Raw genomic sequence first — 27,290 nt, forward strand, 5'->3', positions numbered from 1 at the left:
ACCATTAACATATTTAAATCCTGAATCCTTATGGATTATTCAAATTCAATTGAATAAATTGTGCTTTTTTACCTATAAATGTGGACAAGTTGACCTTATAGATTTTTGAATATTTAAAATTACGAGGCAATCCCTGACGACTGTTCGCTAAAGCTCGTTTTAATGTCATTCGTATGTCAATCATAGATTAGGATATAATCAGCCGTTTACTGATAATCACAGCGTAGCGTACTTTTTGATACGTTTAAATTGAATGTTTTTTCAATGATTAAACAAACATGAAATAAAATTTATAAATGTCACGGTATATTAAATTTGACAGAGAACTTCACTAACCATTCGCGCATGCATAGATCATTCGTTGCGCAAATACGTGGAGGGAAACCAAGAAATTGAACATATGTATTGTGTTTACGTCATAGCCGCGTCACCACAGTTGTAACTATTCTGTATTGTTGTTAGTTGATCGTTTATAAATTGAATTTTATGTTTCGGTGCAGCTAGGCATTTCAGACAAGATTGCTAAAATGGAGTTGGTGCGAGAATTGGTTCAAAATCAATTGGTTTACATACCAGTACTTCTGGTTATTTTCCTGGCGATTTTAGTATTCGCGTTCGGCTTTCAAACGGCCAAAGAACCACCTTTTGTTAATCTCACCAATGAGGACAGAAAGCAACAGATCAAAAAGAAAAAATTGAAGGAAAAGGTAAGTAACAATCAACTGATTATACCCATAATTCCATGAAGCATTCCATAAAAGTGGTATATTCGTCAATATTGATTGTCTACATACCTAACCAAATTATTTTTCCTTATGATAGATATTTCAAAGAACATAACTTGAATGAAAATGATTTGACATTTATTTCTCTTCGCATCATTCAGATCACTTTAATGAAATAATTAAGTCAAAAAGTATATGCTTCACATCACTACCTATATGAATGAGGGAATTCAATTGGGCCTTTTGGTCTACTTTTTCACTAAACTGCCTATACCAAGAGGAAGTAAGCCTAATTGGGTTTTATCGCTTTTCACATTCACTGGAAAGTGACACATTGTGGAATATTCATATGGGTAATAAAATATCTTTCAATATTACTCCAAATGGCATTTTGCTACATATTTCTAAATAATTGTTTCTAGAAAAGCTGGTAGTATGATATATTTTGGCCATATTTTGTGAAACTATTCCTCATTTTTTAATATGGAAACATAATTTTGCAATCACCCTTTGCATGTAGATCAAATATGTGGTGTTTATTGAAATAATAATGTCCAAGTTTGAAGGAGATCCCTAGAAATTCAGGAAGAATAAACATTCTTTTAACAATTGGAAAGTTTGTTTCAAAATTCTTGAACAAAGGATGATCTATATTTTTTAATGATGCATGCACTCAATTTCTAGTCAAAAAAGTAAATATTTCAAGTCATTTTCCCCCAATTTTATATGTAGTTCTAGCTAACAACTAAAAGAAATTACACATTTCAAGGATCACAAATTGAATACTTCAAGTAGTGACTCTGTAACTCACCTTTAATACTCAGTTCATGTATGTAATAATATTTTGGTTGAATTAAAAAAAAAAAAAATTTAATTGCAGAAGAGTACTAACAAGTATCAGTCTTTATCTTTCCAATGGATTTAGCTATTAAGCTATTCTTAATTATTTTTAGCAGTTACTGAGATATATAGGGACCTCAAAGTTTTGAGAATAGATTTATTGATGTTATTTTGATTTTGTCTTGGCTTATTATTGTAATGCATTGAAAAGGCCCGAATTCTTAGTTTTGACCCAATTTTTGATAATAAATTTCAAGGTGAAGAAGGAGTATTCCTACATCTCAAAATAATTGTTCCTTTTCTTATCTTTTTTATCATATAATTTGTTGAGCTTTGAACTATTTAGTTCAAAGCGAGTGCTTTGTCAGCCTAATTTCTGCATATGCATTGGCAAATTGCATTGACTTGTTGATTCAGTCAGATTTACTTTGGTTTAAGTTTAAATCTTAAATATGGTCAATAACCACATAAACCTACAGTTAACAATTATTTTATTGAATTATATTGACTGTTAACTCAACAGAACAAAATTTTTTATTAGTGTGTTTGAAAATAATTTTTATGTTTTGCAATAGTCCGGATTAATTGAATTGTTGTTTTGTTTTTATCAATAAAACTGAATGGAGGTGGTTTTGTTCCAGAAACCTACACAAAATGGCAATGTTGCAAATGCCCAATCAAAAGGGGAGAAATCACCGCAAAAAGATTCTAAGCGTTCCCCTCAAAAAGAAAATGAACAAAAGCCAAAAGATAAAAAACCAGAACTGAACAACAAAGTAGCAGAAAAAAATAAAAAAAATGAGAATATCAAAAGCAAAGTTGTAGAGGAGATCAAATCCAAGAAAACATTGAAAAAGTTAGTAAGTGAAAAACCTGCTGACTTTGATGAGGGGGATTGGGAAACTGTTCCTGCCAAAGGAGATAAAAAGAAGAAGCAGGAAACTCCAACCAAAAAAGAAAAAAAGAACAAAAAAGTGGACAAACCAATAGAAATAGAAAAAATTGAAAAGGATTCTGTCAATAAAGAAATCCAAACTGGGACTGAAAAAGAAGTAAGTGTTGAGAAAGTAGTTGAAGAAGTGAAAAAAATTGAAGAAGCTTTCACTGAACCTATACCAGTTATTGAAGATAAAAAGGAAAAGAAGAAAGAAAAGAAAGCTAAAAAAGAGAAGGAATCGCCTAAAGAAGAACACATAGAAGTTGCAATTGTGGAAGAAATCAAACCTATATCTGAAAAGAAGCCTGAAACTAAAAAGGCTGCACCTATTCCAAAGCCTGTAACTGTTCCAAAGGCTGCAACTGTTACAAAGCCTGCTCCTGAAGAGGAGAAGAAAGTTAAAACTAAAGAGGCTAAAGCTCCCTTAGTTGCTACTGAAGTATCAGGAAATGTAGCATTCGATGAATTAGGAGGTAAGTTCTTTTTATATATGAATCCCAATTAGAATTATAGCATTGCATTTTAGAAAATTGATATAATATGTTCCTATTTTTATAGAGTGAATGTAACATCTTCCTTTAATTATTTTATAAATTTCATTTCAGATTCCTGGACTGAAGCGAAAGTTGCAAAAAAAAGTAAAAAAAAGGCTCGTAAGGATAATTAGGATTAAAATTATTTTTATGGCATCCTATCTGCCAAGTTTGTGATTCCCATGTGCTACGAGATGTACGATCTCAATACCCATGAAAGACTTAGTAGTCATTCTAGAGAAAAATTCATGACTTTTTATATTGAAGTATTCAGAAAGCTAAATGCTTAATAGTTCTAGTGGAATGGTAAGATTAAACATTTTTTGTATATTGATATAATGAGAGATGCTGCCTTCATATGGGAGATTGTTATTTTTTTTAGTGAAGCTATGTAGTGGAATATATGCTCCTCAATTATTTACATTAAAATAGTTAATTTAGAATAGTATTATAATGATAAAGAAACCATTTCTTCATAAAATATGTAAGAAAATAATCAATGAAAAAGCAATTAAAGGTATTTTAATGTCATAATTTAAAATGATTGAGGAGTATAACATCAAAATTTATGTTTGATGTGAAAATAATTGTAAATATTTTGTAATAGTTGCTATATATATTTATTTAAGAAAAGGGATTATTGAAATTACTTTTATTCAATACCATAGTTTTTGTTTGTATGAATACATTCCCATTTCCTTCTATTCACCATGAGTATAATTTAAAGGATAAATAGCAAGCATTTCTTCAATAAAGAAGTATTGAAGGAATTAATTCATTTCAGAAATCTAATATAGTATTTAAATCTTTTTTATTTCCTGTTATACAGAGTGCTGTTATTTTTATTGTTCTTGTTTTTTTTGTTACTACGCTTAAATATTTTCGCATGAAAACTTTTAGGTTTGAATTACTAATTTTCAAAAGTGTGTCTAATTATTTGTAACTGAAAATTACGCATGTTTATATATAGATCTTTTGATTTTCTGTGTGGCGAGAGATTCCAAGCTTGAATTCATTCAATAATATAGTGACTTATATTTAAGACTTAAATTAACATTCTAAATAGATTTTGAGTTTCAAAACATCAATCATTAGCGGAGACGAGACAATGTGTTTTTTTAAAAAGGACATCTATCATAACCACTCCTATTCTATTAATATGTTTGAAAACTGCAATGCACACATCAGGCTCCATACATATACTGGAATGAAATGTCATGTTATTTGTTTATATAAGAATATCAGATTTTATCAGTTATGCCAGTACTGTAGAGGTTAATATTTTGACTGAAAAGTACTTCACCTTTTTTATGCTAGGAACCAATTCATATAAGGTGATAATAGTTTTTTAATAATAACGTCTTTCGAGGAAAATAATAATAAATCAGTGAGTAAGATTATCATCGAAAGATAACAAGTACTCTAGAATGTGTATAATAATATTCTTAACAATTAGGTAAGCATTTTGTATTTTGAGTGGCTTGAATATATTTCAGGTATGTAATAATTTTTGCATAAAATGAGAAATTTCTTTTGAATAGTATACATTAGATTTTGGATATGTGTGCCAAGACTCTTAGATGTTATCAAAATGTATGTATTACCTAATCAATGAAATCGATGGCCTTATAAATGTGCGGTATGTTGCAAATATTCATATTTTTAATAATATATTTCTATGAGGTAGGAACAAATGCTATTTGATGTCTTCCACATTTCTGTTTTAGCTGTTCTTTGAAATTATGTTATTGGGATTAACGTTTTCCAACTATAAAATTCACCGCATTTATAATTTCAATGTGGAATTGGCAATTATTGGTGAGTGAAATATCTGATTAATAATAAACTTTTGTTCCTCTGAAGATGCTCAAATTCGATTGAATGAAAATTCATTTTTGGTTGATCATATCGACACACTGCTTCAAAACAGTTTAATTGACTACAAGAATACCCATCTCAACTAAAAAAACATTGTAAGCACAAAAATAATATTTTTTTTTATACTAAATTGCCATAGATTCTGAAAAAAGTATCTGGTGAAAAGCATATTTGAATATTTGTGACCATGAAAAATTCAACATTCCCTAATTATGAAATGAACTTTTGCTGACTATATTACGAATACTCACCCATATGTGCTTGTATACGTCCACCTCCAACTTTTATCATCCAAGTAAATAATATATTTGGACCATTGAATTATTTTTATGACTTTATAAAATATTTTTCATGTGTATATATATAGTTTTGTGGAAAATTGTTGTTTTTATATTTAGTCCCAATGTGAATGTGTTTTAAGTCAAACTTGCAGGGTGTTACGAATCCCTATAATAAAAAAAATTTAGGATCAATATTAAGATAGATTTTAGTTTGTAATAAATAATCATTGTTGATTTTCTTTTTGTTCAAGTGATGCCGATATTTTGTACCTAAGTTTTCCTTGTAGCTAAGTTGTGCATTATTCTGTAAGTTGTGGAATGTTTTTTTGGGGACCATTGTGAGAATATATTTTAAAATTTGTTTCATTGTTTTCTTTCTTCTTTGTTGACAAACACATAAAGAAATACTAAAAAAATTCTAGAACATAAGTGAATGGATGTTTCTTAATTTTCATTGATTACATATTCGAACACATATTTTTTTTGTACTCGCCATTTTTTAAATGTTTCTATCAGATCAGTTTTTTGAGGTATGCTATATTTAACATTTTTTTCAACATGTGTAAATTTCACGTTGTAGAGTTTACTATTGCCAATTTAAATCAAACATATAGATTTTAGTATTTATTACACAATTACGAATATTAGTCATTTATCTCTTGAAGATTTTCTTTTATATGACTAGCGTTTAGTTATCGGTAATATTAGTACCTGAATGACTATAACCTCCCTTTTCAATCTGCATGGAAGTAGAGACTTCTTTGAAAGGTTTCTTAGGTGGCTGTTCAGTTGATTTTGATTGCGACACTGCGGATTTGTTAAATCTGCTGTTTCTGCCGTTATCAGACTGAATTCTTTGAACTTCAACAGATGATGTTTCTGCATTATATTTCAGGAGTTCAGAAAGACTGTTTAAAGGATGGAACAGGTATTTATTGCGAATGTTCTACAGATCTTGTAGGATCTAAATCAGGGTATGTCTATTGTTCCTATTTATGCCTTTAATATATTGACGAGACACAAAAAGGCAGTCATCTTGATGCCATAAACCTTTATTTCACATATGAAATGTGATCCCCAAGAAGATTTATCCTGATATGGCAAAAAGGTCAAGATAAGCGCTTTTCACAAATCTGAAATAGTTTTTCTGATTTCTTTCAAAGAGTAACTATTCGCCACATACATAACAAAAAAATATCGGGATAATTTACACAGCTATGTCATTGTTTTAGTTCAGTGTTTTAATACTATACTAAAAAATTTTACACAAAATTGAATTCGGGCGGCCTCTTTGAATTTAAAATGTATAGAGTATACATAGTTATATTATTTGCTGTTTTCTGTCTTCCAACTTCTGTAACAATTTTTATTTTAGGTTGGTAGGTCAATAATCATAAGTATGAAGTAGAATCACTCAAAATTAAACAATACTGATATTCCACAACTTTAATATCGAATTTTTCACATATATAAACATCACATATAAATCCAGCATTATTTTATATATGTTGGTACAGAAACATTGAAAAATAAACTTCAATAGAAATTTAAGAGGAACGAATGGATGAGCTTCATCATTTTAATATCATTTTCTATGCGAAAGAATTCTTTTCTTTCACTGAACATATTTCTATTTTTCAAAATCATTTTGGGATAAGTACTTCTCACGACATGATCAGTACAGGAAATTTTAAATGATATGTCTATCTTGATATTAATTTCCTATCTTCAAAATCTGTTTCAGTTCACTAGTGGAAGGATTGGTTAAACACTGACGTTTTTGGTTTATTATTTCTGATATCTAAGAAACACTTCGAAAATTTCTTGGAAAAAATGACCCCTCATGAAATTTTCACAATTAGAGTTTTGGAATGCATAGAATCAAACAATCGAATAAAAAGTAAAAAAATTGATGTAACCAAAAAAATCATTTTTGAAGCAGTTAAAACACATACCTAATTATGATTTTGCTAACTTATTCCTACGCGGTGATACTGAATACAATAGTTTTTACTTAATAAACCTATAATTCTCATTGTTTCGTTGAATCTTTGAAATTCGGATATCGGTTTCAAATCCCGCCACTAGTGGTTATTTGTAACAATTTTTTTCAAAATTTTTTTTTTTTTCATGTATAGAGATATTTGGCGTTAGAAGCGGAAATAATGAACTAATGCAGTTTGCAATGTTTTTAAGGAGTTTCTATTTGTTGGGTTGAGAGTCAGAACTTTGGAGTTTGATGAAAAATAAATAGGGTGTTCGCTAAAAATTTCTTTGAATTACTCGAAATATAAAGAATATTTCTTTAAGTCGAGATTGAACAGTTATGTTGATATTTTTTTCAATAAGAACTGCATATCACAGTTTAATGTTACAATATCAATATGGGTTTGATTCTAAGATAAAGCAGAGTTTTCATCAAAAATACTTCTTTTTGTAGGCTTCATGCACATTTCATCACTATTTCTTCTCAACTGATGTTGATAAATATATCGAAATCTTTTTTCACAGCTTTTAGAATGAATATGAAATCTATCTTTTTTCATATAATATATGTATTTGTAGAAATAAAAATAAGTACGTGTGGAATCATGCAAAACTTGACATTAAAATCACAATTATCAAGATATAAAATTGATTTTTCCATTTGAAATAATCTATTTAATAGTTCAATTAGGCCATTGTTTGTTAGATTATCGAAAATGCAAATAACTCGTCCATTCGTTCTCACAAGAAGCATTTTTTCATTCAAAACTAAATTCTCTTTACCAAGTGATATTTTAGATATGTTCAAACTTTTGTTGAATTATTCTAAATTACAATTAGTCAATACATTAAAAGATTGTCATAATTTCAATGTTAGGCCATTGATTCTTTAGAAAGAGATGAAAAAATAAATAAAGTCTCTGGAATCACTACAATGTCAATAATCACTTCTTCGATTGTGTCAATATATTCGTAGTGATATAATTTAAAACTACATTAAGGAAGGATTATTATTAGGTAAGTACGTAAAGAACGTTAAAAAAAGAGGGATTTTCTGGAAGCATCATGATAGTCGGGTGCTCATTAAGAAGTTAATAGCCATTTATACAAAAAAAAAATTATAACTTTCTCTGGAGAATTTGAAAATTTCGGGTACGTGCTTTCCATTTGCAATTTCTTCAGTGTAATAAGTAAATTAAAATATTGAATTTGGAAGAATAATATTTTCATGATAATCTTCTCAAAATATCAGGAATTTTGAGGTTTTCTTGATTGTGATTCTGATTGGAAATGAACATGAAACAATATTGTCACATTTCTAACTACTATATATAACACAGAAATATTTCGTCATAGGCCTGTGATACCTTGCGTATCATATCGTAACTCTTCTCCAGTAAGTTTCTATAAAAAACTTATTTTGATCAAACTCGTAAGGGGTTGTCCATTAATCACGTGATCTTTTTTTAGCATTTTTTAAACCCCCCTCCCTCATTGGTGATACGTAGTGAGGTTTAAGACCACCCCCCCTCCCCCTTCTCAACATCACATGTATTTTTAGTACCTACAACGAATCTCAAAATTTTCTGAATATTAACTCAATTTAAATACAGGTATAAACTATAATCTTTCTTCTGAAATTAAGGACCGTAATAAAAATGTCTACACCAGGTTGCAATTTTTTTTTGATTGCCATAACAATAATAATAAACGAAAAGTGTAATCATAGGAAAAACATCTATTGTACTAGTACATGAATATATTTAATGTAGTCAAGGTCACTACACGCCGCGCCGTGCCGCTTAATATTTGTTTAAAAATCGCGCGTTTGACGAAAAAATAAATACACGTGATATCTTACTACACCCCCCCTCCCCCTTGTGATATTTTCGTGATTTTTATCAAACCCCTCCCCCCCCCTTTCAAGCCTCACGTGATTAATGGACAACCCCTAACGTATAAAACTTATAACAATGACAACAATTTGCACTAATTCAGTTATTGGATAATAAAATTTGAAATAATGCGTAATCGTTTCTTATAAGATCTACGTTAGTCATTTATGTATCTGTATCTATAATATTATTTTGTGTATTCAACTACTCAAGGATAATATAAAACAATAGGTAGAAGCTTCATCTGAAATTCTTCGAATAATCAAATAGTAAGTATAATTGGAAACAATGAATTGAGTGGAATTGGAATGAAAGAAAAACGAGAATATGTGGAAAATCTAAATAAAAGCAAAAAAAGATGAATAAAGTAAAAGTAAAAAATCTAAAAGAAAAAAAGAAAAGAATTTCACGTGTTGAAGGTATTACAAAACTTCTATATTGGCAATTGTCACAATTAAATCAATTCGTTTTTAGATTCACCATAGATTTTAAAGAGCAAACAACGAGTCAAATAAAAAAAATATTCGAGGGATCTTCCAACCATTCGATGTTGGGTAAATAGGTACAATCTTAGACTATATATCAGATATATAGTCTATCAGATATCTATATCAGATTATATAGTACAATACTGTCGCGATAGGACACAGTAACAAAGCCTATACTCTGAACACAACTGGTTCTCCAAACTCGTTCAAGCTCTGAGCTCCTGAGGAGGTATTGAAGTGAATGGATAAAAAAAACGTTAAAAAAACATACGTATCACGTTTCCTTAAAGTCCTACATTCTTCTCAAAATATTGCTCATTTTCCAAGCAGAGTAGATTCAAGTAAAATATATTGTAACGATTATCCTACCTCGATATTTACATTGGTGTATGTCAGCACATCAAATTCGACACATCTATAACAATTAAACATTTATTACTATTAGTTCGACGCAACATCTGAAAGATGGTTGCTATAATCTAATATGTTACCTTTGGTCCATTATATTGAAGCAGTAAGCGTTTCATGAATTGAAAAATTCAAAGAAACAATACTCAGAAGATATACTTATTTTGTAAAATTGGACCTTTACTTATCATTACTATTTTGGCCATCAATTCGAAAAAGTTAGGTAATCATATTTTTCAACCAACAACATTATGAAAATCATAAAAAACGAAAGAAGAGGAAAATAAAATAGGAAAATATTGCTAAGCCGAAAGATAATACGATATGATAAATAATATTAATGTTTTTGAGAAAAAGAGTGAGTGAGAAAAATACAGAAATGAGTTCACCACCTAATATTGCTTCCATTTGAAATTGCTCGACTACAAAATTATCGATTTTCTGTTAGGAACTCGGAAATTATTTTCAATGTTGAATTGATTTGGATTAAATGTAGTGGTGTTGGTAAATAAGATCTCGTCTCGTTACTCATTAATGACCTACGTTCTGTTTGCTACTAGTAAGTTATATTGTGATTGATGAAACTGATTTGATTTTTGAATAGTTCGAATATCTATCAAATTGCAATCCTTGATTTGAAATTTAATACTTCACTAATTAAAGCAGTATAATTCGCCCATATTCGAAGTACCTTATTTTTGTTAATGAAATGGCTCAGAATTTGGAATGCTTTGAATAATTTGTATTCGTTTTTGGTATTAAAGTAATCAGTCAAAAATTTTTTACAATATTTGACTTCGACTATATCATGATACTAATCCCTGTAATTACTTTTCTCTTGTAACTTTGTCTAATGTTTATTTCTGCAGTTCAGTGAAAATATCATTACTGAAGCAATTTCTGATCTCTCAAAAATTTTTCCAATGTATCGAACTTAAAACCTTAATCTATATCCATCCCATGATCATAACAGTTTTGGTTTCATTTGGAAAGTGTATTCTGACTACTGCAATATATTTATGCATATTAAAAAACCTAATTTTCAGAATAAAACTCTAATATTCACAAACTCATGGAGGGTTCCACAAAACTTGCATTGCGGTGATTGTCATATTTCCTCTCTTCTTTCAGTTCATCATAAATTTCTAGCTAAATAGTCGACTGAAGTTTTGTGGGATCCGCAGTCAGAGTATAAAAAATCAGTCTTCTCAAAACTGCCATGAAAATGAGTTCTTAAATAAGTGTCAATTGATTTCGATTGGGTAAATTCTACTAACCTTACCACAAGATCTTTCGCAGTACCTAGTACTGCGCTCACAGTATTTTTGTAGCTTAGTCTTCAATATGAATATCCAATTGTAGTTTGTAGTTTTATGCAGCATGAAGTAACAAATATAACGCACCAACTATTATAGATTAACCAATATGAAGAGATGAAGAGCAGTTAGGTTTTCAATCATGATAACAACTTTCAAAATTGTCAGTGAAATAGAAGAGGTTATAGCATAATTGTTATTTGATGCTGGATAAAGATGCAAACTTAAACCATTTGAAAGCAGAGTGAGGTCGTTCATTCATAGTGAGACTTTCCGATAGAGATCCTGTGGTTTTTAGGTTTGAGTATCACTCATTTGTTATCCAGACTTGATTTGATTAGGTTCAATGATTTGATAATTCACAGCAAGCTTATTGAATAGATAGATTTTTTGTGAATAAAATATCCATTTCAGTATAAAATAAACTGTCCCATATTGAATGAAAGGATTTTTATCAATGGACTTTGATCAGTTTTTGGAGTGGCCGCATATTGCATACTTTCCAACGATTGATAGTTTGATTGGGCTTCTATTTACAATCGACGAATGTCCTTACTTGCATTTATCTCCATTGGTATTTAGAAGTAAGAGTATCGGACTGGCATAAATCTAGGTTAATTGTTAACCACAGGAAAATGTGCTGTCATCATAGGTTAGGTTATGCGTTACTGAGAAGATCCAAAATTATCGCTACTCACCTTTTATGACAGCACGTTTCGCTATGGTTTCGTTATCCTTTATTATCTACAGGCGCTCTTCGTTAGAGCTTTAATCTTTATTATTTCTGGTATTAAAAGCCCGATTAAACTATCAGCGATCGTGTGCCCTTTCTCAAAGTGATTTATGCACGATTTGGCGGTGAACAATAATACTCCCATCCCTATTCCAGGTCGAAATCATTCCAAACTCTCCACAGGACTATCCAGATCTGGTCAGGGTGAATCGTTCGAGTCAGAACCGAGAGAATTAATCGGAAACAAAGGATACCAACCGGTTGTCAAACGTGTTAGAGTGAGATTATCTAGGCTTATCTCTGCTCCTCCAATTCCTTGATTATGCTCGAATCCCCCTTGCTTCTCCCACAACATAATAACCAAGGTTCTGCCCAGAACGTCACAAGCTTGATATTTGAGTACTTGCTTGAATTGAGGCTCGCAAGAATGCCTGAATACTCTAGTTTTCTTTTTCTGTAACCATCTTGCCCCGTCTCGTAGGTAACATTTGACATACGTGTCAGGTGGTGTTTCCCTTGGAAGAATGTGTCTAGCACTCACAACTTCAACCTCTAGTTGGCCTTTTGTCATTACAAGACCCAGATTGAGTTCAACAGGACGGATGCTACTGAGTCGAAAACCTCTGGGCTTGATCTGTCCTGGACCAAGTCTTGGTGGTGAGGTGCGCTCTGGACTGGAAAGTGGTGAATCCTCCTTTGGAACTTCTACGATCTCCATTACACTATTCTTTCGTTCTTCACGTGTCGATGCTGCACTAGATCCTATGAATGAAAGAAAGTTCCTATTGAAGTTCAACATGATTGGTGAAGGACTTACGATTCAAAATTGAATTAGATTGTTAGAAAAATACTTACTTCGTGAGCGCTTTTCACCGGCCAGACTCATTGTGCGTCCTAATTCTCCTTTAACCGCCTTCAAGGATTTCAGTATTTCCTCTGGATCTCTCAGCATCTTAGTGCAACTGCTTCTTCTTCTATCTCTGTTGTATGATGGATGTGGAGGTACAGCAGGTAAATCTTGTTCTGCTTGTTCTTGAGCTGATTGGAATGATGACCTTCTGGACCCAGGAAGAGACCTTGAAAAATCTTTTCCTAGGTTGTAGACTTCCACTTCGAGCTGTTCAGACTGGGATGATCCTCTCCTCGAACCTGGTCGAAAATAACAAAGAAGAAAACTAAATTATATGAGTAGGTACGGAATCTTCATTTTATTTTTGATGAGTGAAACATTTTTGTGGACTTTCATGTCTCTGTAAGAGTTTCAGAAAATTATGAAGGGAAATACAACGATTTTTTTCAAGTTATAAGTGAAAATCAACAGGTCTTTATTGGAGCTAGAAACTTGAAAAATACTTTTTAGACTATTCTGAACAAATTTGTTTTTTTGTCTATGTCACTGAATCCTTATCCAAAATTTCACGTTCTATTGATCTGATATTGATGAAATTTGGAATGAAGTTTCGGGTTGGGTCTTGAATGATTCCATAGGAATTTCAGCAAGTAGATAAATGGATAGTATTGTTTTACATCCATTGGCAGATAATTTTACTTCATTCATGTTTACCATTTATTGGGCCAATATAAGCTATAGCTAGATATATTTCAAATTACTTACCCCAAGCGTGATCAGGATGTAACAAACTAGCACATTCTCCAATAGAATCCACATCGTCTGACATGCTCCTTTGTCCAAATTTGCTGATACCGGCATTAGAACCTCTAGGAGAACCTCTAGGTGACCTACCCCTCAATTGTCTCGGATCTTCTAATCTGTACCACACTGCTCTATCATCTATAAAGGCCTTTTGGATATCGACTGAACATTCTCCAAGAAATGCATGTTCGTTGTGAGGTATGAGGTCCCATAAGGTGATTTCCAACATTTTTCCCATTAGCTCTTCTCCTGGCACTCCTGGAAAGCCTAGATTAGCATTCCAGATGGGGTTTTGACTTGCTGGAGCCACTTCGGTTTGAACACAATGTTCCTCACATCTGAAAAGAGAAATTTTTCATTTTCTGTATTGGAGAATAGTACTGTGTAGTCGGCTCAAATAGCCCATTCTACGGATAAGTGAGGTTGAAAACCTTGGCAATCCTTGGCTTCCTTTGTAATATAATGTATGAAATATTTGGTTCATGTGTTTTATATCCATAGTGCGAAATACTGTAACTTGTTGACTGATTGGATAACCCCAATAAAATCTTTTTTCTTGTGTTTTTATTAAAAGTATTGGAACCAAAGCAGATATTTTTTCCACCTTCGCTGAATAAGTCAAATAAACATAAATATTGACCCTGGCCTAATGCAACTGGTACAGAGTTAAAACTTTCCTTATAAGAGGAATTACAGTTAATTTTAACTGCACTACCAGCCTACTGAGCATTATAAAACTTTCGGTCTTCTGGTTTTTGGTGGATTTTGTTATAGTACCCATTTTATCTTAATCGTTTTCTGGTCTTTATGTTTCATTATCTAAATTTTCAGCAAAAATAGAAAGTTGACATGCATTAACAGTAAAAATAATATTTACACTAAGGGTAACAGGCATAAGCGAGCATATGCCTCTGGCAGTGCACCATATCCTAAGCTTTCATCTCTTGCTGCCAAATCATCAGCTGCCAAAACAGCGACTACAAGTTCTTTCCTCTCATCGTTATACCAGACTTGTAACTGAACTCTTCCAGACACAGTCTTATCTTTAGCTATTTGTTCCTGAAACAAATAATGGAGTTTTAGAATTTAAGGGACATTCAATGATAGTTGATTGAATCTGAAGTGTTTGGTTACTTTATTTGGTTTACAAGATTGAGGGTGTTTGAAGTTAACGTGTAAATTATATACTGTTTCTTATTATTTCAGGTATTGAGGCACATCATTTCCTAATAGTAATATTGAATTGATAATGATTAGTATCAATATAAATATAAGCATGTATAATGAGAAGTATGTTCTTAAGATTCTAGCATCAAATTTTGAGGGTTATAAAATGGGTATATTCCATCACGATTTTGGTCTCATTGTTATACTGAACAATTTGGAAACGAGTAGGAAATTTGATTCCTGGCCTTGGAATCTAACTCAACTGTTAGATCAAATCTATATTTTGTTATTCACATTTTTTATGGATTCAGTAAACTATGGGAATAAAATCGAATAGAATGGATTTCTTAAAGATCATTTCCACTGAAACAGAAGCTTCATGCATTGGATTCAAAGCACAGATTTTCTACAGCAGGAGAGAATGATTTTATATGAAGCAATCTACAGGATTATGAGAAGAGCAAGATTCGTGCCAGTTGGGACAGAGCATATTCATTCAATACCTTCGATATTGAAATCCAGCGACGTCCATTCAGTTGAGCAAAAAAGAAGTAGGAGCTTCATTATTATGAAGGTTAGATTAAAAAATTGATCATCTTTTCCGGAAATTTATTTAATTTCAAATAGACTATACATTCAGGACTTTTGTCCCATCTGACACAAACAATTTTTTTTTACAAATTTCTATTAAATAAAGTTGACAACAACTTTTTACATGAAATCAAAGAACCAGTGGTGGCGCTAGACCAAATACAGACGTCCGTGATGACATACTTGTGAGGCCCTTTTTCTCATTTCTCAAAGCAAACAAGAACTGATGACGAAAGTCTTTCTTGGCTCATCATGCTCTATCAATTTAAACTTTATGATTACTATGATTTGTATATGTCGCTTTTTTCAACTTCTCCATGCATTGTACCTACATAAATTAATCATTACAATGTTTGGGAACATCTTCTTTTGAAATAGATTTCAAATAACCAATATCATGAAAGGAGTATAAATTCTGCCAACGATGAATAAAATATAAAAAATTGCACAACTCTCGGACGCGATATTGCTTATGAAACGCAAAGAATGAACTATTGGAGTATTTCCCCTGTCATGTAAGCAGAATTGTTTATTTCCACAGTGTTGCCAGATAACTCTGCGGCTCTAACCTAACCTAACCTAACTATAATTCTTGTATACGGAAATTTATTCGAAATACTGAACTTAATAATGAAATCGTTCAATTTTTTGTGATGCCTCTGAGGCACAAGGCCGTCGGCGACGTCGCTTACACCTAGCGCCGCCACTGTAAAAAACTACTCTGTCTTTTTGTGTTTTATTGCGAACATTTAATTCAGTTATCCTACGATAAATTTTATTTTTCTTCAATAAGGACATGGATAGTAGGAAAATACCAAACAATAGATATTAACAAATAACAGAACAATTTAGTTGAACCCAGGGCCGCCGCTAGACTTTTTGGCGCCCCGGCAAAATAAAATTTTGCCGCCCTGCTTCGCCTAAATCATCTGAGCTGTCACTGTGTTTCCTCTCAGGCATCTTTCCACTTTCATATGAGAGCCTATTTCTTAACTCGAAATCACCTTATCAAATTTATCAAAGGACGTTTTGTCGATTTCATAAAAAAACATCCTGCCTTGTCTGAAAGTATGACATTCTATATGTCTATAGTATAAGCAGTTCTTGAAGGTGCATTTTATTACGTATTTGTATTTTCATAACTATAGTTGTGAGCGCCTATGCGATTTCAATGAAATTGAAATTTGGAAATGGACATTTTTTCATTTCACTACAAAGAGTTGTATTTTCACTAAGAAAACATTTTTGTGTCGAAAAGTATGTCTTGTTGTACTAACTGACTTTGCGCCCCTACAATTTGGCGTCCTGGCAAAATGTCCGATATGCCGGTCCTGGCAGCGACCCTGGTCGAACTTAATCACTTGAAAGTGAACAAAGTAGACAAAATATAAAAAGTTTCGACTGTGTAATTATTATCTGCTCTTTCTTTTTGATTGTCTTGGTCTCTGCTAGACGATAATTCATCTTCAATTTTCAATAAAAAGAATATTTATTTTTTTCCCATTTTGAAAGTTTCCATAATTAAAATAGCGGGAATTGAATATAGTTTTTATTTCAATTTCTATTTTTTTCCCTATGGAAATCTCCTCTCGTAGATAGTCCTTCTGATATGTTCCAGCTAAGTCATTTAGTTTAAACGGTTAAGAAGTCATATGAAGGCAAAATTTTCTCGAATATTGCACATGATAATTTTATGAGCAGAAAAATTTATGAACAGGGGGCCCAGATCGAAACTGAAAATACAATAACGCGCTAAACAATTTTTCTGAAATATTATATACGTATCCCAAATAGTTCACGACGAAAATAAACACAATTTTACCTTATGAGTAAAATGGTAAAATATAGAAGTTCTTCGAACTAGAATTTTGCTCTATTTGAATATCCCGAATTTATACAGATCAACAGGACGAAACGTATGAACTAAATACAATATCCTATGATATTGCAAAGCAACTAAAAATTGCTTTGTTTGCTACACGTTTAAAATTTATATACGAACCAAGTTATAATGACCAAATCGAATCTTGCAAAAATGGAAAAGTCGAGATCCCAGCAATATTTCATAAAAAGAGTGGCAATAACCTGAAATCAAAATCAAACAATTCATTATTTGACATGTATAAATAACATATTTTTAAACGTAGATGCGTTAAGATCTGCTTTATGTACTTCAAGTTAAGAAAAATATTAATAAAATTGAGCCTTCTGGCTATTCTTAGGGTGAAGTGTGGAACGGGTGTTCCGCAGGGGTCGGTGAAGGAGCTAACATTGAATTTAACATCATCGTTTGGAACCATTCAAAAACGCAATTTTTTCGAGAAGAGAGTCCCAAAAATTTGGTAGCATCAGAATTGTACACGAAATTCCAAAATTAATTCATTTTCGGTTTTACCAAAACTCACAGTGTATTGAAAATATTATAGAAGAATGGATCACAGATAGATGAATCACCCTGTATATTTTTGGAGTTTTAATCTTGTTATGGTTTCTTCTGTCACACAAGCTGATCTACGCAAAAATTTATTGATAAGACGTTGAAACTATTGTTTGCTAGAGATTGATTTGCTCAAAGCATGACTACACTACATGCGACTTGATATGTCAATTCACAGGAATTCAACTATGGGAATTGTATGTCAAACACAATTTATAGTTTACGTAAGGCTGGATATTAGATGTTTAAAAATACTGCTGTGCCAAGTTCAAGATAAAACAGCCGAGTTTTGAAGGAATCAGTTTTCTTGGATTTTAAGCAGCTCATCGGTTTTTCACTCAATTTTATGCATCGTTTTCTATGTCGCTGACATCGAATTCCGCTGCAGTTTCCATGGAAATATAATCAGTGATCCGGGATAGCTCTTTTTCATCTTTTTGAATTGCTTGATCTTTGGCCTACCTACGGCAACTGAGAATTATTTCCAGTGACTAGTCTGATTATATCAATAAATATGTCGATAACTTGAATATTTTTTGTCATATCCTTATCTTCATCTTTTTGTATGATCTCCCAAATAACGATTTACTCTCATGGAAATTTTATATTTTTATGTGACTTTATTTTTACGGAGATGCTTTTTGGGTTAAAGTGTTTGTGTTCCATTTCTTTCAATAAATGATATAGGTAAGCTGGTGCTGCTGGATTTAAATTTGCCGAATTGTCTCGTTTCGGTTTCCGCAATTAGTAAGTATTAGGATTCGATTGACAAAAAGGATTTGATTTCGAAATGTAAGAGCTTTCTTTCGAGCATTCACAAAAAATTTGTAATTTATCATAATGCAAGGGATTCTCTTAGTTTTAGTTTCCTTTTTGGTTGATTTACACCCAGTTGCAGGAAAGTTCATTAATATTTAATGCCGCATTAAAATTTTGATACTCCATTAAACGGAAGGGGTAGAATCTCCCTACTGAAGGATTAAAATTTTAATGACGACATAAAAGGTTCCTAAAACTGGGTGTTGCACTAAAATACAAAACTTTTATTGTGGTGATTGTCACGACCAAATTATTTCTCTTTTCAATTATTTCAGTTCATTTTTGATGGTGAGTTTCAACTCTTTGGCCGCAATGTTGGGTTTATAATTTCTGTGGGTCCTTTTATTTTCCTTTTTTAAAATGGTTTTTTGTTAGATTCCTCTGTACCGTTTTCATTACATTTTATTATTACTAGTTTGAGGTAAATCTTATCTTGAATGGCATGCTAAACTTGACATAGGCCGGTTTGTCTGTTTTTTATGTTTCAAAAGTGTTTGTCCAACTTATATTACGTTGTCTTGTGCTAAGCGGATTATATATTTTATACTGTATCCTATGTCATGCGCTAAACGGTGTCAGCTTCTTAATACAGTTCACATTAGGTTAAATGTTTCCCCGCGCCTCTAAATTTTATTTATCTATATTTATTGTTGTTTGTTGCAGTTTTTTTTTAATTTAAGCATCTACCTAGTTTATTCAGTACATGAAATTTCTTGTATGCATTAGTATGGGTATGTTTTTCACGTGTGACTTTTTCTTTCCATTAGGTATCTTTATTTTATTAATTTTTTCGTTGTTTTCTTTTCTTTTCATTTTTTTTTATGTCAATGGACTCGTCATTTTTATTTATCATCAATATTTATCAAATTGCAACTCTCTTCTGTACCATTTCTCCATCCGAGCTTTTTGGAGTATGTTTGGACGCTTCTCTGATTTCATTTAAGATGTATGGAATTTATCTTTCTCTACTTTCGTGAGTATCTAAAGTTCACAAAGTAGTTCGTTGTATAGTATTGGATCTATCTCTTTCGTATTTATCAATTTTTATGTGTGATTCTATAACTTTTTTGTCGTATAGGTAGTTTCCATATGATTTTTGATTGTTTGTCTGTATCTTTCCTTTGTTTCGTCGCAGCCTTCTGCTCGTTGTGAATTGCCACTTCTCATAAACCAAAATTTTCCATTACTTTATTCTCTCTGATAGAATGATTTTAGTTATTTTTTAATTTTTTTTTTGGGTTGATGGTTATTGAGTATTCCGCAAGTCTCATCTATATATAAATAACGGAATGCCTATTGGTCAATTGCTAATTTTGAATTAATTAATCATCATTTATTGATTGATTAATCAATCAGTACTATCAATGTACCTATACATGGATATGTTCACATAATTATTGAGAAAATCAGTCAATGATCGAGCATTCTAAGTTCGAACTGATAAAGGAGAGACTATCTATTCGAGGATACACCTAATAATGATTTTTGAGTTTCAGATCATCGATGGTACTACTGTGAGACACACACATAATATATATGTTCTACTAATGGTGAAACTATTATGACATGAATTCAAATATTTTATACCGGCGTCTTGGGTAGTTTTCTTCTTGTGGGTGATGATGGCACTTTTTCCGCCTCAGTCTCTGAAAGATAAAACTCAAATTCAGTAAGGACAATCTGATGAATCCACATGTTGAATTATGTGCACATAGAAAAGTATAGTTGAAATTTTCGAAATTTGAATGATTTCAGTTTTTTTCAAAAATGAATCAAGAGATTTGCCGAAAAACTTGGATGTGATGGGAGGAATGAAGTGAACAATATTCTTACCTACGTGTAAACCAGTCATTCCAACCACCTCAGATTGTTTTCTGAAGGAGGAAGTAGGTAGTGTTGGTTCGTCAAATAAATCACAAATCCTTAAATCAGTTGCATGTTCTACTGATAATTCAACGAAATCTCCTGGAAAAATAGTAGATAATAAAAATACGAGCCTAACACACTTTGATTGGTTTTCGATAAGTGTTTACTTTCATAAAGATACGAGGCGTGTATTTAAAGTAAGGTCTCCAAGGCCATTGTATCGCCGCAAGTAGCGCTAGATGAAATCCGGCAACAGTGTTGTATACGTTAGGCCCCCCCTCCACCAATCGACACCTGGTGGAGCTCATTAGGACGCTCAGTCTTGACGTAGCAGCTATTTGCAATGAAATTGCCGGTTGTCGCTCCCGCCAGGAGCGAGTTACGTTCAGTCATTAAGTTTTTGCACTCAAAAAAAAAACTCCACCTATAGAAATTCATCGTCAATTAGAAACGTTCGAAAATGGTGTAGAGAATTTTCTGCTGGCCGACTAAACGTTCACGATGAGGAGCGCAGCGGCAGGCCGTCACACTAGGACGAAACAGTGCGAAAAGTTGAGGCGCTTGTGCTGAAAGATGGCAGGTTGACTCTCAATGAGTTAGCCGAAAAACTCCAAGATGTGTGCAGTAGAGACTCTATTCATTCAATTTTGGTGAATAACCTGCAATCCAAGCAAGCGGTCATTTCGTTCTTGCGCGAGGCGGCGGGATCGTGGTTCGAGGAGGGGATACAAAAGTTTGTCGTACGAATGAGGAAGCTCATCGAAGTGAATGGCGATTACGTAGAAAAATAGCTTAGATTTCAAGCTTTACAGCAATGTACAAAACTTAGTAAATAAATATTATTTAATGTGAAAAAAATAAATGGAGACCTTACTTTAAATATTTCAGTAAGATTCACGTTTTTTAATATTGTAGATTGTTGCTTCTGTATATTTTATTCAGTCTTCTGAATTTCCTGGCATTATAATTTTCACAATATGTGCCCTCGAAGCTCAAACATAATGCAATACAATTACTGAGTTAATTTGTTGATAAAATGAAAAAGAGAGTATCAAAAGAAATTCCGAGGGTACCTTGGTCATCTCGTGTTATTACTCATGGTCCAAATTTTGTATCAGAATATTTCAGCCGAGACCGGGAAGGTCGACCCAACGGTGTAAGCTACACCAGGACTAGAGTGGACCTCAGAGTCTTGAAGTTTTTATTTTATGTTTCTTGTTGTTCTGAGATATTTCAAACTAAAAATAATTCAAACAAGGGAAAAGAGTATGAAAAGAAACCAAGTAAAACAAAATTTTGAATGGCATATTTACCTAACCTAACCTAACCTGCAAATTTCAACTTCCTAGGTCCTTCCGTTCGAAAGTTATCATGTTTATGGACAGACAGAAACAAATTCGTCATGAGCGAGTCAAACTTTATCGTTTTAGACCATTTCCAGAATCGAATTTGAGGACCGATTGCAATTTAGGACCATTCTCATTTCAAAATTCGAAAATTATAAAAATTCAAAAAAAAAACTCAATTTACCTCCACAATGCGATACAAAGTTTGATATTTGGATACCAGCCGATTCAATTGAATATATCAATTTTATTACGAAATAAAAATCTAGGGGTTTGCTCATTTATTCTGTTGGTAGTAATGAAATAAATTTCATTTTTCACTTACCCGTCCTGTCCATGATGGCACAAACTTCCTCGAATGATCTATCTATAAGAGAAACGCCACCCCATTCCAGAACTTTATCGCCCTGTTGTAAGCCACCTTTTTCTGCGGGTCCTCCTGGAACTGTCCAAACTATATACGCAAAAAGACGTCCATCGGCTGCCGTCTTGCCTCCCACAACTCTCATTCCAAAACCTCGAGCTGAAATACATATACATTTCGTATATTTCTGCCAGCTTTGTGATGATGGAGAGAATCGAATAACTTTTCTCGAGACCATCTAACTGTCATATGTTCTCGATTTTACTCGAGAACCAGATCAGAGTTCTCGAGAACTTCAGGTTCTCGGACATAACACTCGAAAACGATTACATAGCAAAATGGCATCGAGACATGTATCATTAAATTATGAAAAGTATTATTAAGGATGCCATGGATATTCAGCATTAATGTTTCCTCAAATTCAAGTCTGTCCGTCCATCTGACCGTCTTTATACATGTTAACTCTCGAACAGAAGAACCTATAAACTTTCGGAGTAAATATTTTGGGAATATACAGGGTGTCCGGGGAATAACTGTACATACTCTTACCAGAGATAGAGTTGGACTAGCTGATTACTGATTGACTGTAAAAAATTAATTTCTGGATTTCCCTAGAAAGATACAGGGTGATTTTCCAACTTCATGGAAATACTTAGACCATCATAAAATCCAAACTTATTGACGAATAGTATTGAAACTTGGGAGATTATTGGTACATGCTAAGGTCGAGTCAGAACGATATCAATTATTTCATTATTCCAGGGCCGGACTCATTAATCTTCATTTAAAGTGTTCAGGGTAAAAAAAACACTTTGTATTTCGAATTACAAATAATTGATTCGCTTTTTAGAAAGAAGCCAAATTATGCTTCAATTTGCGGTATCGCTTAAAGTTGTCACATCAACAATTATTTTTTTATGAATTTTTGAATTTGGATAAAGTTCGAAAAATTGAATTTTTCACCATGAAGAGAACTGAAAATCTCATGTTTGAATATAAAATGCGAAAGTATTAGTAGAAAATTTTCAAAAAAGTTCAGAGCTTTAATAAGCACATTCGATAACGAAACAATAACAAATGAAACAAACTAAAATACATTGAAGAGTACCTAATAAAAACGAAAAACCAAAATGAGGTCCAGCTCCATCATGCTGGAAATAAATTCCTCTAATATTTATTCCTTGTAGCATGCCGGGTAAAATATTTTGTAAGAAATCTAGATAAATCGCACTTGTAAGGCGACCGTCAAAAAAATGAGGCCCAATCAAATGTTTGTTTATCACATTGGATAGCAAATCACAGAGTCACTTTGTACAGAACAATATTCAGTGATGAGGCTCAATTCACCAGAGACGGTGTGTTCAATATTCATAACTCGCATATTTGGGCCGAAAATAATCCACACAGTATAAGACTGAGAAATTCACAACATAAATTTTCAGTAAATGTTTGGTGTGCTGTGATAAACAAACATTTGATTGGGCCTCATTTTTTTGACGGTCGCCTTACAAGTGCGATTTATCTAGATTTCTTACAAAATATTTTACCCGGCATGCTACAAGGAATAAATATTAGAGGAATTTATTTCCAGCATGATGGAGCTGGACCTCATTTTGGTTTGGAAGTGAGAAGTTACCTCGACAATACCTATCCAAATAGGTGGATAGGTCGAGGAGGACCTATTCCATGGCCTCCTCGATCTCCAGATTTCAACCCGCTAGATTATTTTTTATGGGGAAAATTGAAGGATATGGTATATTCTGAAGAAATCCAGTCAAGAGAACAACTGATGAACAGAATTATCAACTGTTGCGATATTTTAAGAAATAATGGCGATATGATTCGCAAGGCTGTATCCAATTTGAACATTCGGCAAGAGAAATGTATACAAGCTAATGGTTTTCATTTCGAACCACTTCTGAAATAACGTTGACTCTGCAATTCATTCGTTCCTATTTTCGTTTTTATTAGGTACTCTTCAATGTATTTTAGTTTGTTTCATTCGTTATTGTTTCTTTATCGAATGTGCTTATTAAAGCTCTGAACTTTTTTGAAAATTTTCTACTAATACTTTCGCATTTTATATTCAAACATGAGATTTTCAGTTCTCTTCATGGTGAAAAATTCAATTTTTCGAACTTTATCCAAATTCAAAAATTCATAAAAAAATAATTGTTGATGTGACAACTTTAAGCGATACCGCAAATTGAAGCATAATTTAGCTTCTTTCTAAAAAGCGAATCAATTATTTGTAATTCGAAATACAAAGTGTTTTTTTTACCCTGAACACTTTAAATGAAGATTAATGAGTCCGGCCCTGGAATAATGAAATAATTGATATCGTTCTGACTCGACCTTAGCATGTACCAATAATCTCCCAAGTTTCAATACTATTCGTCAATAAGTTTGGATTTTATGATGGTCTAAGTATTTCCATGAAGTTGGAAAATCACCCTGTATCTTTCTTTGGAAATCCAGAAATTAATTTTTTACAGTCAATCAGTAATCAGCTAGTCCAACTCTATCTCTGGTAAGAGTATGTACAGTTATTCCCCGGACACCCTGTATACAAATCCAATGAAAACTTAACATCTTCCGAGCGATTTTACACATTTTCATTTTGAAGTCTGAATATCCAGGTATAAGGTTTTCGTTGGACCACACTATATGAAATAGTCATTTCAAGCTGATCACCTCTTCAAAAGAGAATTCAAGAAGTGTATTGGAAAATGTCCATTATTTCCATGAATCTTATTAGATTAAGATTTTGTGAGTATGAAGAATGACCATTTCAAGCTTTGTGTACAATTTTGTACGGAAAGTTTCTTCAGAACCATAGGAGATTCAAGCAGAATATCGAAAATTAAAAACCTAATATTTCATTGACAACAGATCTGACAGAGTTGAAATTTTAAGCTTCGACTAAACTATAGAAAATGCAATTAAAATATCGAAAAGAATGAGAAAAGTCCGCTCTAGTCCTTGCATCCTCTCTGAAGCCTGGATATCTGGTCGAGGCCAGCAGGTCAGGTAGCGACGATTTACCTATTCTCGGCTGAAATTATTCGATTCGAAGTTTAAACCATGATAGTTCAAGAGATTCTAGATGACCGCGTTACTTTCGAATTTTTTATACGCTATATCGTTTCCAACAAAATCATAAATTTTATTGTCTTGAAAGGAGGTACTCTAATTTTATTTTTTCAAGGCATGCCATTTTGAAGGTTAATTGAATAATTGAATTCCATAATGGTTGAACGTTGGGGACACATATTTTAAAAATTAAGAGACCTGGAAGTTCAAAAGAAGTTTCAAAATTCAAGTGAATTATCGAAAAAAAAAATTGTGAATTCAGATGCTTTAGAGCATTCATGGACCAACTACGCTCTTAGATACCACATGTATATCTGATTCTGTATACAGATCTCCGATTTCCTAGGATGCAATCGGCACATAACTGATGAGTGCTCAAAAGTTTCTGGCTTCACGTCGGAAATTTTCCCATTTTTCTTCTAGCTTCCACTTCGTTGCTTCCGAAATTTCGTTATCAACTTCGAATAGTTTCTCTTAGCGGAATCATTTTACTGGAATAAGGTTATACCCTTCTTCATCTTCCTCAAAATGTAATTAATTAATTTTGATGCAAATTGAACCTGAGGAAGGTGGAATTGAAGCCGATGTTCTAGATAATTACGAATTGTAGCTCGAATCCTTTCTTTTGAAGAAAAGATTGGGATGAAGAAGTTCCAAATATTTTTCTATATTAGTGATGTTTTCAAAGAACTTTAATTTTTTCCTTCTTTGGAGCAAATAGAATACGACAATTGCATTAATAATTATGAAATCTTGACCGTGATTACCAAAGGCGGAATACTGGTTTTATAATCAACTACTAAATAGAAACGGCTGAAACGGTTTAATATTTGAAATAACACCATTCGAACACCATGATTCTTGAATCATTCGATTCTTGAAAGTTCTCGAGAATTTTGTTCTCGATTCTCTGAAATATGCGATTCTTTGACATTCTCGATTGCTCATAGAATGTATGTTCTCATTGCTGATGAAAATTAAATGAAAAAAAAAATCTGAAGTGAGTGTTCGATTCCGCCCATCACATACCAAGTATTCAATTATCAACCTTAATTTCACACAATGTTACTTTTTCAGTACCGTGAATTTCTAGGTGTCTCCGCATCTGTATCTTTGGATGATTCTTCATCTCTATTTGGGAGCACTTTTGGCGTTATTTGAGAAGTATTTTAAAATAAAATTGATATTGAGAATCTATTTCATTGAAAGGCTGTGTCTATTTTATACCTGCGCAAAAAAATTAACGCACATTATGGAAATCTCAAATTTATTCAACAACTGAAGGTGTTCTCAATGATAATTATTTTTATCAGAATAATGCATGCATATTTTATCCACTTTCAACGTTTTTCTTCAATACCGATGTTTTTTCCCAGCAGGAATAAAAAAAGATGAGATTATCAGATGTTTAATGTATTGGCTCCATTCTGAAATCAGTTGTTCTCGATCAATTCTAGTGATCAATAGTTTTTCTTTCGTTTGATTTTCTACACACGATCGCTATGCAACGCGAAACACGCAATTTGACCCAAGAGGAATGTGCCCAAGCGGTAGTTTTGCGAGAAGAAGGGTGGACATACACAAGAATTGCAGAAAGGTTTGGAGTTTCCCATACAAGTGTGTCCAGAATGTTGCAGCGATTCAGGGAGACAGGTTTGAATGTCCGAAGACCAGGACAGGGTAGACCACGGGTAACAACTGCCATTCAAGAACGTTACTTGAGAGTTTCTTCGTTGAGACAACGGTTTGCAACCGCTCGCCTCCTTCAAAATCAGCTTGAGCAAACTCATGCGGTGCAAATTAGCACTCAGACAATAAGAAATCGCCTCAGAGAATATGATTTAAGGCCTCGTGTCGCGGCAAGAGGCCCAGCTCTTACCCCAGCCCATCGAAGGGCGCGTTTGGATTTTGCGAGAGAGCATATCCATTGGGA

At 32.7% G+C, this 27,290-nt stretch overlaps 2 protein-coding genes across 4 annotated transcripts in view; one reads left to right on the plus strand and one right to left on the minus strand.

Annotated features, from left to right (window-relative positions):
• The first annotated feature begins 342 nt into the window (after positions 1-342).
• Positions 343-5,555, plus strand: LOC123673749 (neurofilament heavy polypeptide-like). Its single transcript, XM_045608398.1, has 3 exons — positions 343-707; positions 2,207-2,975; positions 3,108-5,555. The coding sequence occupies exons 1-3, from the start codon at positions 528-530 to the stop codon at positions 3,167-3,169; spliced, it is 1,011 nt and encodes a 336-aa protein (XP_045464354.1). The 5' UTR covers positions 343-527; the 3' UTR covers positions 3,170-5,555.
• Positions 5,556-9,132: 3,577 nt separating this feature from the next.
• LOC123673096 (regulating synaptic membrane exocytosis protein 2) overlaps positions 9,133-27,290 on the minus strand; it is a 45,251-nt gene continuing 27,093 nt past the window's right edge. For all 3 annotated transcript variants that reach the window (XM_045607522.1, XM_045607521.1, XM_045607523.1), the window contains 7 exons: positions 22,226-22,423; positions 20,522-20,653; positions 20,276-20,334; positions 14,552-14,733; positions 13,636-14,012; positions 12,876-13,169; positions 9,133-12,782 (listed from right to left, as the gene is read on the minus strand). In XM_045607522.1, the coding sequence (XP_045463478.1) occupies positions 12,220-12,782; positions 12,876-13,169; positions 13,636-14,012; positions 14,552-14,733; positions 20,276-20,334; positions 20,522-20,653; positions 22,226-22,423 (1,805 nt within the window). In that variant the 3' untranslated portion in view covers positions 9,133-12,219. The remainder of the gene's footprint in view (positions 12,783-12,875; positions 13,170-13,635; positions 14,013-14,551; positions 14,734-20,275; positions 20,335-20,521; positions 20,654-22,225; positions 22,424-27,290) is intronic.

The sequence above is a fragment of the Harmonia axyridis genome, chromosome 2, assembly GCF_914767665.1.
Source record: "Harmonia axyridis chromosome 2, icHarAxyr1.1, whole genome shotgun sequence".
Taxonomy (NCBI): Eukaryota; Metazoa; Arthropoda; class Insecta; order Coleoptera; family Coccinellidae; genus Harmonia; species Harmonia axyridis.